This window comes from Hippopotamus amphibius, chromosome 12, assembly GCF_030028045.1.
Source record: "Hippopotamus amphibius kiboko isolate mHipAmp2 chromosome 12, mHipAmp2.hap2, whole genome shotgun sequence".
Lineage (NCBI taxonomy): Eukaryota > Metazoa > Chordata > Mammalia > Artiodactyla > Hippopotamidae > Hippopotamus > Hippopotamus amphibius.
The window spans coordinates 62,749,970-62,763,063 of record NC_080197.1 but is presented as its reverse complement, the minus strand read 5'-3'; the positions used below and the strand labels follow the sequence as shown (position 1 = coordinate 62,763,063).

At 37.5% G+C, this 13,094-nt stretch overlaps 1 protein-coding gene across 2 annotated transcripts in view; it reads right to left on the bottom strand.

Annotated features, from left to right (window-relative positions):
• Positions 1-13,094, bottom strand: part of RECQL (RecQ like helicase) — a 36,442-nt gene that overhangs the window by 1,266 nt on the left and 22,082 nt on the right. Inside the window, exons 7-14 of one of the 2 annotated variants that reach the window (XR_009048376.1) lie at positions 7,762-7,928; positions 6,932-7,013; positions 5,731-5,879; positions 5,529-5,646; positions 4,873-5,011; positions 2,111-2,202; positions 812-1,031; positions 351-430 (exon numbers count right to left, since the gene is read on the bottom strand). Coding sequence is in view for 1 of the 2 variants with exons in the window: in XM_057701692.1 (XP_057557675.1) it covers positions 351-480; positions 812-1,031; positions 2,111-2,202; positions 4,873-5,011; positions 5,529-5,646; positions 5,731-5,879; positions 6,932-7,013; positions 7,762-7,928 (1,097 nt within the window). In the remaining variant the exon portion in view is untranslated. Of the gene's footprint in view, positions 1-350; positions 481-811; positions 1,032-2,110; positions 2,203-4,872; positions 5,012-5,528; positions 5,647-5,730; positions 5,880-6,931; positions 7,014-7,761; positions 7,929-13,094 lie in introns of both variants that reach the window. The other variant, XM_057701692.1, reaches the window with a different exon arrangement.

The following is a 13,094-nucleotide window of genomic DNA, read 5'->3' as shown; positions in this document are numbered from 1 at the left end:
TACTTTGTGGCAGTGGTTTTCAGCCTCTGCTGCACAGGCCAACCTCTCAGCCAGTAGAGACCACAAGTAAGATCGTGAGGGCAGGGTATATCACATCAGACATTAAGATGGAGTTTTCACATTCCAAAAGGTTGGAAACCCCCAGTCTATTAAAAAGCTAGTCTAAATTCTTATACTTAATACCTCTACAGAACACAGAAGTAGGTGTTCTCTCTTCTATACCCAGATTCCAAGAAGAAAATTGACTGAATCTCTTCTTATGCTCCACTGCACCCAGGAGAGTACTAGTTAAAGAAAAGCATCCCGTAGGCTTTAATGTCTTTTTCAAATATATAAAAATTAATAATTACCCTGGAACAGTTCTGCATGGGCTTCTTTACTTGCATGGTAATAATGTGTGCCTCATTGTTCAGAAGATTAGCTTTGGGTCCTATTTTCAAATATGAAATGGTAGCATAAGCTGTAAAACTGTAGTCTTCCCTACAGAAGATAAAGGTCAACAATCAGGTTTTGAGAAGTTGCAGACAACAAACTGAAATTTATTAAAAAATAACAAAGTGCAATAATTTTAAGTAACATTGATATGAAATAAAATTTTCAGTATGAAAATGCAAATTATCTTTATAGAAAGTATTTTAGTTTTGTGCTTTTTTGACACAGTAATCAAAGTTTGAATTTGTTTACTAGGTAAATTTTGTATAGCGTTTAAAAGTTCTTATGAAACAACTGCAAAACCATTTGTTCTGTTGCAATTTTAAAAATGAGAAACATAAAGACAACATGAAAGGGCAAGAAAGGGGTCTGTGTATACTTGAGATACTGCTGTATAAGAAAGTGCGCAATAATTTTCTCCAGGTCTTCACGAGGAAGTGTGGGAGGAGCAAGGCCTGCTACTCTCAGTTTTGCTGCACCCTTTCCCATCCAAGAGTCGATCAGCTTCAGTGGAGTGAGCTTTTCATTCAGTTCCTCTGCCTGCTTCAGGATCTTGACTAGATCCCTGCAGTACTCTGTTATATTCTTTCTTTCAAATGCTATAATGAAAGAGACGTGGTTACAAGTGTGTGGGATTGCAGAATTAGGACAAAGATAGGCTGTCCTAAGTGGTTAGACTGGTTTAAAAAATTAGTTGTCACCCAAAGTGAGCCACCCTAAACATTGATTTGTCACTATGTTCTGAACTAAGACTACTGGTCAAGTCTCTTATCACTGAATTAAGCTATAGTCTCTGTAAGACACTGTGGGATTTAAGTGTTGTAAAGAAAATAATCTGGTTATCAAAAGATCTTCGGATATGCTCTAGGAACCAGAGAGTGTCAGCCAAACATGACTGTGACAAATACTTAGAGATATAGAAGAGTCAAGTCTAGTCTTCATATTTACCTGGTATGTGCTCATGAAGCAATATGCTGACAACCATTGTGGCTTCCTAGGGACTCTAATTTCATGACAAGAATACCCTGGACAGTTATTCCCAGTTGCTGGTACTAGCACTCTGACTTGTTAATTTGGTCAGTAGAAAATAGTTTAATAAACACAAATAATTTTCTCTAGCTGCAAAAGTTAAAATTGTTGTGACCCTCACCCACCAAAGCATCAGAACTCACTGTGGAAAGGGTTAGTCCAGCTCTTTGAATATTACACATACACACAGGATTTTAAAAAGTGAAAATACAGCACCAACACACTGCTAAATTAGTGTCTTAGGAGTGATTAGCCATTATCTGGATCAAAAATGAAATACTGTAATCTCAATCTTGTACTAAATTGCTCTTTCTAATCAGTGGTTATAAAGCATCAGGGATTATCACAAGAGGTTAGCATTCTCTTTTATAAATATTATTTCTATTCAGAGTTTAAAATCAAACTTTTGCCTTCATTTCTTAAAAATTTAACATCCTCAGTATAGCAATATAAACTATATGCATACACATATGGCTTTTAATTTTATTTTATTTGCCTTTGTTACAAAAGTTCGTGTTGTTACTGTTGAATCTGGGAAATTCTATTTACACCTTGCTTATTCTTTTAAATCCATTTTGGATGTCTAATACTGCCCTCATGTAGTCCTAGCTATAAATATTAGTCTATAAAGATTTAAAAAACAACTCACAAATCTCTTTACAGCAATTATCACACATTTTGTTACATGCTGCTGGGCTCCATACTTCATCAAAATGTTGAGCTATCAATACACGACGACATCTGCAAACACATTAGAGATACAAATTATCAAATGATCTAATAGAGTTTTAAGAATCCCTATTTTAAAATACAGGGTTATATACTGTATAAGTGTCCTATTGCTGCCATGACATTACCACAAACTTGGTGGCTTAAAACAACACAGATTCATCTTAACATTTTTGTAGGTTAGAAGGCTGACATGGGTCTCACTGGGTTAAGATGAAGTGTGGGCAGGTCTGGATTTCTCCTGGAGGCTCTTGAGGAGAATCTGTTTCCCTGCCCTTTCCAGACTCTAAAGATGGCCTGCATTCCTTGGCTCATGGCCCCCTTTCCTCTATCTTCAAAGCCAACAACGAGCTAAGTCTTCACATAACTGACATGTTATGCCTCCTTCCACATTTAAGAACCCTTGTGACTATGGTGGGGCCACCCAAATAATTCAGGATTATCTCCGTTTTAAGATCAGCTGACTGTAACCTTCATTCCCTTTTGCCAGGTAAAGTAGCATACTCACAGTTCCAGGGATTTGGATGTGGACATCTGTAGGTGACCATTATTCTGCCTACCACATAATAATTTTTTCCACATGTTGTTTATAAACATTGGTTTTAAAAAGTTATCTGAGATTCACTATTTCACAACTACGGGAATATCTCATTTCACTGCAGTTTGCTTTACCGTGCTCTGCAGATACTGTGTTTTTTAAAATTGAAGGTTTGTTATTACAACTCACTGAAGGTCAGATAATGGTTGGCATTTATTAGTAATAAAGAATTTTTAAATTAAGCTATGTACCTTGTTTTTTGTGACACAACCCTACTGCACATTTAACAGATTATGTGTAAAAATAACTTATCTGCACTGAGAAACCAAAAGATTCATGTGACTTGCTTTATTGCAATATTCACTTGACTGCAGTGGTCTCAAACTGAAACTGCAATATCTCCAAGGTACACTTGTATTAAGAGAATCTTCCTGATAACAAAGCAGTTTCTTGTATTTTACAGTATCAATTTGAATCTAAACCCCAAAATATGCTTCATGGGGGCTTATTGGATATCCAAGGAAATTTTCATTTTCTCATCTTTTAAACTAGATTATTGTAGCATGCACAGGAAAGAAATACCATTTTTCTATCACTAATTACTGCTTATTTCAAAAATTTTGAGTCCATGGGCAATAAGACTACAAAGATGACTGAGACTAAAAACAGTAATTGTGAGGGGAGAAAAGTACAAATGCAGGATTGTTAAAATGCATTTGAAATTAAGAGAGCAGCAACTTAAAAAACAATCATATATATAGAGAGAAACACATTAGACCAGACGGACTCAAGAGATATATATAAAACAATTCTATCCAAAGGCAGCAGAATACGCATTCTTTTTCCAGTGCACATGGAATATTCTCCAGGAGAGATCACATGCTAAGCCATAAAACAAGTCTTGGTAAATTTAAGAAAAGGAAATAATTTCAAGCATCTTTGCCAACCACAACACTATAAAACGAGAAATGAACTACAAGAAAAAAACTGCAAAAAAAAAAATGCAGAGGCTAAACAATATACTACTAAACAACCAATGAATAACATTAGAAATCAAAGAAATGCAAAAATACCTGGAGAGAAATAAAAATGAAAACACGATTCATAATCTATGGAATACAGCAAAAGCATTCTAAAAGGGAAATTTATAGCAATACAAGCTTACCTCAGGAAATAAAAATATCAAATAACCTAACCTTACACTTAAAGGAACCAGAAAAAGAAGAACAAACAAAAAAACCCCCAAAGTTAGCAGAAGAAAAGAAATCATGACGATCAGAGCAGAAATGAATGAAATAGAGACTAAAAAAACAATGGAAAAGATCAATGAAACTAAGAACTGGTTGTTTCAAAGATAAACAGAATTGATAACCTTTAGCCAGACTCATTAAGAAAAAAAGGAAGCCCATGTCAATAAAATCAGAAATGAAAAACAAGTTCCAGCCAACACCACAGAAATGTAAAAGAGACTACTGTGAACAACTATTTGCCAATAAAATGGACAACCTAGATGAAATGGACAAATTCCTAGAAATGTGCAATCTCCCAATACTGAATGAGGAAGAAATTAAAAATATGAACAGACCAATTACCAGTAATGAAACTGAATCAGTAATTTAAGAACTCCCAAGAAACAAAAGTCCAGGACTAGATGGCTTCACAGATGAATTCTGCCAAACATTTAGAAAAAAGTTAACAGCTGTTGTCAGAGAGAGAATAACTTTTCTTTTTTCTAGCCTTAAAATACTGTTTTTTAATTTTTATACAATTTTTAAAGGTTACTCTCCGTTTATAGTTATTACAAAATATTAGCTATATCCCCCCTGTTATACAATACATCCTTGACCCTATCTTATACCCGACAGTTTGTACCTCCCACACCCCCACCCCAATATTGCTCCTCCCCCCGCTCTCCCTGCTGGTAACCACTAGTTTGTTCCCTATATCTGAGAGTAGATTTTCTTAGATTCAGGCTTCCTTCAGGTTTGTGTACTGGTTTCCACCCTTCAGACATCTGCTTCTACTGGTTTGCACTTGATGTTTCACCAATGTACTTACTCACTTGAGTAAGGACTCAAGGTCATATGCTTTCATATTGTGCTTGTCTTTAATTGACAAAAGTGATAAAAAGGCATGTGGCTTACTTGCTTATGTTTTGGCAGTATGACACCATCTCATAAAGCTTCTGTTGTCCCACATTTTCCATCACCACCATTGAACTTATCCTGAATATATCTCCAAAGCCATAATACAAAATACAGTCTGCTTTCATGTCATCTCGACCTGCAGTGGGAAGAATCCTGAGATTGCATAATTACTTTAAAAAGTCAAACACGCAAAAATAATATACATAAAATTTGCTGGCAATATTTCATAGTCTAAATATATCATATCTAGAAATTTCAGACAGCTGGGAAAGTTAATATCTAACAGCTGCCCTCAAATTTTTTAAAAAATGACTAAAGAGATCTATAAACAATCAGCTTTATTAGCTTAAAAATGTGTCCATAAGTAATCAGTTATTTAAATTATAGACTTGAAACCACTAATGAAAAACTCAGGAGGCAATGATGGACATCAGCTTATCTTACTTAGCAAATATAAGAAGAAATAATTCATGACACTCCAAAAGAACATAAGTAAAATTTCTCCATCAGCAAATACAAAACTGTGAAAAAGACTTCATTATTTGTTATAAAAATTGTAGCCAATAAAGATTAAAAATACAGTATTATTAAACATCATTTATAGTGTTTTTAAAGCTCTTTAAAAATTATTTCTGGATGTGAGTTACACATACCTGCACGTCCACTCTCTTGGTAATAATTTTCCATAGATTTACTCATTGAATGATGAATAACAAACCTCACATCTGGCTTATCAATTCCCATACCAAATGCAACCGTTGCCACTACTACCTAAAATGTGTTAACACATTATATATTAAGTCAAGTTAAAACACATTTAAAGGTGAATTAGACTTCTATTCAAGATCTATTAACCTGAATTTCATTGGCTGACCATCTTCTATGAACGCTGGTCTTATCTTCTGGCTCCAAATTGGCATGGTATGCCCCTGCAGGAATCCCCAGTTTCTGTAAACTAACTGTAACTTGCTCTGAGTCTTTCTGAGAAAAGCAATATATGATTCCTGTAGTAAAAGATGTCTAATGGTTAGATACATATAGTAACATTCCTGGAAGATAATTTTTAACTCACACACTCAAGATACTGATAACAAGACATAGAGGGGAAAAAATTATGAAAAATTCCAAGTCCCTGAACACACACTGACTTTTCAGTGTAAGTCAAGATTTGATCACCAACTTGCTCTAGAAGAGAAATGAGCCTGGAGCCACCAGTTTGGGTTCCCATTGTTTCAGTTCTTCAACTTTATCTCCCACTACATAGTATTTCTCAAACTGATGCCCCACAGCTCCACAAGATGTTAACAAATGTGCTGTGAAATAAGAGTTTTGTGTGCAAATGAGTTTGGGAAACACTGCACTGAACAAAGTTAAACAAACGTGTGTCTCTATTTGCAGGGCTGGTCAGAACTTCTAAGGTGCTGATACACCCTGTGACTCTCTAGGAGGAATAAATAGCTGTAGCCATTCTCCAACTTATTTGACCCCAGAACTCCTTTTACCCAGGGCACCCATTAATATCTCCTGAAAATCTATAGAATAGTTTTGAAATGTTACTTTTACACCAACTCTGCTTCAGTAACACCTGTCTGTGCATGAACCCTGGAACACGTTATACACACTCTCAACTCCATCCACCTTTAACTCATTCAGTATGTACTATTTCTTTAATGTGTCCTTTACTGTAAGGAACTATATTTTATATCCCTTTAGAACATCACTGCTAAACTTTCAATCTTATACACAGTGGATACTTACTAAATATGTGCTGTTGATAACTAACATTATGGCATTAGGTCCACTCTAATGCAATTACGTGTAAATAAACAAAAATAAATCAGTTTTATGACCCATAATCCATGTCATTAGCAAATGCCACATCCGATTTCTAAGATCACCAAGCAAAGTAATTTTATCGTGATATTTTCAAGTGTCTTCTGCCATACATTCATAATTTTTCAGTGCTAATCTTTTTTTCAGTGTATTAGTGTAAATAATATTCATGACTTTTGGAAGTTCTCTCTCAGTCTTCAAAGTTGGTTTGTTTCTGTATTACCTGATTGCCCCTTGTATCGTCCATTAATGAGTTTCACAATATCCTCGATAAAATCTTCAGTGTTTGAGGGCTTCTGCCGAACCTAAAAAAAAAAAACAGCTAACTTAGTGTAAAAAGTAAATTAATGAGTAGCACCCATGCGGTCATTTACTTACAACCTGCAAGGCGCCATTCTTTCTTGGGCATAGTGTTTTTTTCTATTACTCTTTCACTCACCTCATCTGACCCTGTCACCTCTCAGACTCTTCTTGATCCTTATTTTTGGAATTTACCAGAGATGAAGAGGCACAGAAGCAGTGAATTACTTGTAAAGACAGAGACTTTTTAAATTTTCTGATGCTACTTTTGTAAAAATATAAACCATGGCATAAATAGTAAGAGTTCAGAAAAATATTAAGTCTATCCTTGAAAGGATTGGAAAGTAAAAACAGCTGTGAGGTTATTTAACTTTCAAGATTATATATCAAATAAGATCTAAATAGGGAGTATTAGCAAATCTTTAATGGTGTATTAATTTTGCATTATTTCATAATTAATTTCTCTAGAGATGTCATTAGGGTCCTTAGTATCAGTGAGTGTTTTCTTTCCATCCTTGCACAAGAAAGCATGTACACAAATTTAATGAGGCAGTGTTTTTTACTTAACCGAGCAAAGGATTAAATAGCACAAGAGATACATGAAGAAAGCATTCATTAATAAATCTGCTCATACTTGATTTTTTTTGAACCTTTTAAACATAATTAACTGTGATTTATGTAAACAGACAGAATGAAAAAGTAAACTCTCTACCAAAATCCTTCACGAAATAAACTGACATAAAAGTTACATACCTCATAATAGAGATTTGGCCGATTAAAAGAAGCTGTAAAAGTAAAACACTTTTCAACACATAATATTTTCTGAGCATCCTTCAAAACATGACTGGTCGCAGTTGCGGTCAGCCCAATTAGTGATGCGTTAGGGAACTGCCGCTTCAAGATACCAAGAGCCTTATAATCTGAAAAAAAAAAAAAAAAAAAAACCAAAAAATACAGAGTAGCTCTCTTCCTATTCTTTAAGGAGTAAATTACATCTTTTAAATTCTGCAGATCATCAAAATGACTACCGTTTTACTTCCACAGCCACCTATATCTAATCTGCAGTTGCTGCCTACCCTTGGTGATAGACAGGCTTTACTCTGTTAACTGGTTCTTCAGAAACACTGCTCTTGGCCATAGGTATCTTCAACAGGGAATACCAAACCATTTCCAATAAGCTGAGCACTGGTCTACACCCGCTAAACAGTGGATTCAAGAGGCAGTGGGAGGAGCCATAGTGTTTGGATCTATAGCAACTGGCAAGAAATAAAAAGGGCTTCAGTCAAAACCCTTCTACCACAGGTATCATCCAAGAGTGGCAAACACAGACCAGAAAACGCTTGGTGAGGGCACTGGTATATATGTAACCCACTTCAGGGAAACCATCCTGGGCTCATATTTATCATATACACCTAATCACTAGATGAGTTGTCCTTGAGTACACCCTTAAGTACTTAAGCTATTTGGAGAAAAGCGAAAAAGAAATGTGGGAGAAATGGCTCAATGCTAAGGTAGAAGATGCCTATGAAAACAGGGAGGAGAAAGTAACTGCTTGGGAAGTTGTGAAAGTTTCAAGAGAGAGAATATCTGAGTTGGGTCTTGAAGAATCGAGCAGAAGTTCAGGAAGCAGAAGAAAACATCAGGCAGAGGAGACGGCAATACACACGTGCGGCAAATACACGGGCATGAAATCACTCGGCAGGTTCTGGTATCAGCAAGCAGTTCAGAGGGGCTAGATGACACGGTGCTGCGCTGGACGCACCTACTGTCAACTCCCACCGGCTGGGAACTCTATTCCCTGGATAGTTTCAAGTTAGAGCGAGACCAGAAGCGGAACTCGTGTAAGGCCTGTTAGGCAGCGGGGAAACAGCTGCCACACTCTCTGAAGGGCCTTCCAGGCAGACAGGGTGGTGGACAGAGGCCCAGCCAGTGCTAGCCTGTCCCAGTTCTTACCCACTCCTCCTTCAGCTCTTCTGCCCAACTGTAGGCTTTGCTGATCAACACTGCCACCTCCCCTCACCCCCCGCCCCATATGCCTGGCAGCAGACCCACGGAGGTAACAGCTACTCAGAGGAAACTAACAAGAGACCTTGCCCAAGCTCCCCCAGTGCAGCCCCTTTGGCAGTGGGCCATGCTGGTTGCAGATTTCCCTACAAGCTCCAGTTGGTCTTCCCATACCAGTGCTCTAGGACTAGTCAGTCACTTTTCTCTGATCCTCCAACTCCCCCTCCAGACCTTCCCTTCCTCCCACAACTGTGCAAGGTCAGCTTCCTAAAATAAATCCCTTATTCCTTAACATTTGTAATAGCCTGGCTTCCCCGCCTGAAGCCCAACTGATACTGTTACCGAAGGGTATAGAAGGGTCAGTTTAAGTAAGACTATGAACTGAACAGTCTGTTGATTCTAAGGAGCTAGAACTCTGTCCTATAAGAAATGAGGAGGCATGTGATTTTTCAAGCAGAGAAGGGACACAGTCTATTTATGTTTCAGAAATCATCTTTTGGTGGCCGTGTGAAGGATGGGCTGGAGTAGGAAAAAGACTGAAGGGAGACCAGTTAAAAGGTGGCAGCGACAGACTGGAAAAAAATAACAAAGAATATGAAATAAGGCAGGACACTGAGTATAAACCAGAAAGAAAAGACTGAATAGAAATACATGAACTAGAACCCCATAGGTCCTTGTGACTATTGGGATATAGGGGAGGCAGTAGGGGAGGGAAAAAATCCAAGATTCATCCATTCATCAACAGGCATACATTGAACACTTTTTATTATGCGCCAAGCACATCTCTAGGCACTGGCGATAAAGTGGAGAACAAGACAAAGATGCTATGCAAATGGTATAATTCAAGCAAAGACACCAAACAGTGCAATGAGTGAACCAATATGTATCTTATTATCAGAGTGTGGTAAGTAGTCATAGTGATAAATTGTAGCTGGAGTATAATGAGTGAGGAAGGAAGAAGAGGAAATTCGGCAGAGACCAACAGGGGACAGATCACATATGATTTTAGGGACCACAGTTAAGAATATGGATTTTATTCTAAGTACAGAGGATCTGCTAGGTAGTTTAGGGAGGCAAGTAACATGATTTGATTTGGTTGCTGGGTGGAGAATGAACTATAAAAGGGTAAGACTGGAATACAGACCAGTTAGGGAGCTACTGTAGTAGACTGGTGGAAAGGAGCCCAGTTGGACTTAGGAAATAGCAGTACAGACCAAGAGAGGTGGACAAACTGGAGATTCACCTTAGAGGTGGAGCTGACAGGACTGGGTGGTGGACTGGATCTGCAGAGGTAGGATAAATTAGGGATGATGTGCCACCACTAAGTTATTTGTTCTCATCCCAACCCCACCCCTTCAGTACTGGAGTGGAGAATCTGTATGCTACATCTCTGCTTTGCCAGCTGGCCCTAAAAGGATGGACTACAAGGCCAGGGGAGGCAGAAGGGTGCTGCTTCTTCCTGTTTGCTTCCTGTGTGCTTGCTCGTGTTCTCGAGAATGTCACCTCAGCAAGGCTTATGCACCCCTTAGTAGCAGCTAAATACAGTTGGCAGTTTTCCAGGCTTTGGAGAACCAGCTTCATCACAGGTCCAACCCACCTCTGCCTCCACAAACAGACACCAGCACCAGGCAGCTGGGTCTCCCATAGGTCTGAGCATCAGCTCCACAAGACCCTGCCTCTAGGTTTCCAAATCTCATTAATTCCAACCTTTCTTTTCCTGTTCCCCCAGCCATAGGGATGGTAGTTGCTTCTTCCAGCTTTTACCTCCATGATAGAGTTTTCTTTTTTCAGTTAGCTGCTTATAATCACTTTTAGTTAACAATTCTCTACATGAACTGGTATGGCTTCTGTCTCCTGACTAGACCCTGATGGAAACAGATAACTGCTAGGACTTTGGCTTGAGCAAATGTGTGAGTGGTTAAATGATTTTCTAAGATAGGGAAGACTGAAGGGGAAATTGCTTGGGAGAAGGAGGAGGATGAGGGAAAGATATGAAGAGGGGAAGCAAATCAAAAGTTCTTGATCAAAATCTCTAGTAGAGTAATAGGGCAGATAGTGATTCCCAGTTACAAGACAGAAGGAAAAAGAGCAGTTCTTTTGAGAGGCATTTAGTTGTATTTATGCTAATTTAGATACACATGAAGAAAGAGAAATTTCATAATGTCTTGAGACAAATGAAAATGGAAATACAACATACCAACACTTACAGGAAGCAGCAAAAGCAGTTCTAAGAGGGAAGTTCATAGCAAAGATCATCTACATTAAGAAACAAGAAAGATCTCAAATAAACAATCTAGCTTTATACCTCAAGGAACTATAAAAGGATGAACAAACTAGGACCAAAGTTAGCAGAAGAAAGGAAATAACAAAGACCAGAGCAGAAATAAAAGAAATAGAGACTTGGGCTTCCTAGGTGGCACAGTGGTTAAGAATCTGCCTGCCAATGCAGGGGACATGGGTTCGATCCCTACTCCAGGAAGATCCCACATGCCGCAGAGCAACTAAGCCTGTGTGCCACAACTATTGAGCCTGTGCTTTAGAGCCCGTGAGCCACAACTATTGAGCCCATGTGCTGCAACTACTGAAGCCCACGCGCCTAGAGCCTGTGCTCCGCAACAAGAGAAGCCACGGCAATGAGGAGCCCGCGCGCCACAACAAAGAGTAGCCCCCACTCATCACAACTAAAAGAAAGGCCGCACATAGCAAAAAAGACCTAACACAGCCAATAAAATAAATAAAATAAAATAAATTTATAAAAAGAAAAGAGAGACTAAAAAGAGAATAGAAAAGATCAATGAAATTAAGAGCTGGTTTTTCAAAAAGGTAAACCAAATAGACCAACTGTTAGCCATACTCAACAAGAAAAAAAGAGAGAAGACTCACATAAAGTCAGAAATGAAAAAGGAGACATAACAACTGATATTATGAAAATACAAACAATTAGGAGATACTATTGTAAACAATTGTACACCAATAAACTGGACAACTCAGAAGAAACAGATACATTCCTAGAAACATAAAACCTATCAAAACTAAATCATAAAGAAATAGAAAATCTGAACAAACCACTAGTAAGGAGATTGAATCAGTAATTAAAAACCTCCCAACAAACAAAAGTCCAGGACCAGATGGCTACACTGGTGAGTTCTACCAAAAATTTAAAGAACAATTAACACTAGTCTTTCTCAAACTCTTACAAAACATAGAAGAGAAGAGAATACTTCCAAACTCACTCTATGAGGCTAGCATTATCCTGATGCCAAATCCAGGAAAAAATACTACAAGAAAAGAAGTTATGGGCCAATATCCATGACAAACAGATACAAAAGTCCTCAACAAAATATTAACAAACTAAATTCAGCAATACATTAAAAGGATCATACACCATGATGAAGTGAGATTTATTCCAGGATTGCAAGGATGGTTCAACATCTGCAAATCAATCATCATGATATAAACAAATGTTTATATCATTAACAAATGATACACTGTTATTCCATTAACATAATGAAAGCTAAAAATCACATAATTATCTCAATAGATGCAGAAACAGCATTTAGCAAAATTCAACATGCATTCAGGATAAAAACTCTCAACAAAGTAGGTTTAGAGGGAATGAATCTCCCAATAAAGGCCATATGTGACAAGCCTACAGCTAACATCATACTCAATGGTGAAAAGCTGAAAGCTATTCGTCTAAGTTCAGGAAGAAGACAAGGATGCCCCTCTCATCACTTTTATTCAACATAGTACTGGAAGTCTTCGAACAACTAGGTAAGAAAATGAAATAAAAGCCATCCAAATCAGAAAGAAAGAAGTAAAACTCACTACTTGCTGATGACATAATATTATGATAGAAAACCCACCAAAAACCTGTAGAACTTATAAACAAATTCAGTGAAGTTGCAGGACACAAAATCAAAATACAAAAATCAGTTGTGTTTCTATACACTAATAACAACTATCAGAAAGAGAAATTAAGAAAATAATCCCATTTACGACTAGATCAAAAAGAATAAAATACCTAGGAATAAATTTAACGAAGGTGAAATGCCTATATACAGAAAACTATAAGACATTGA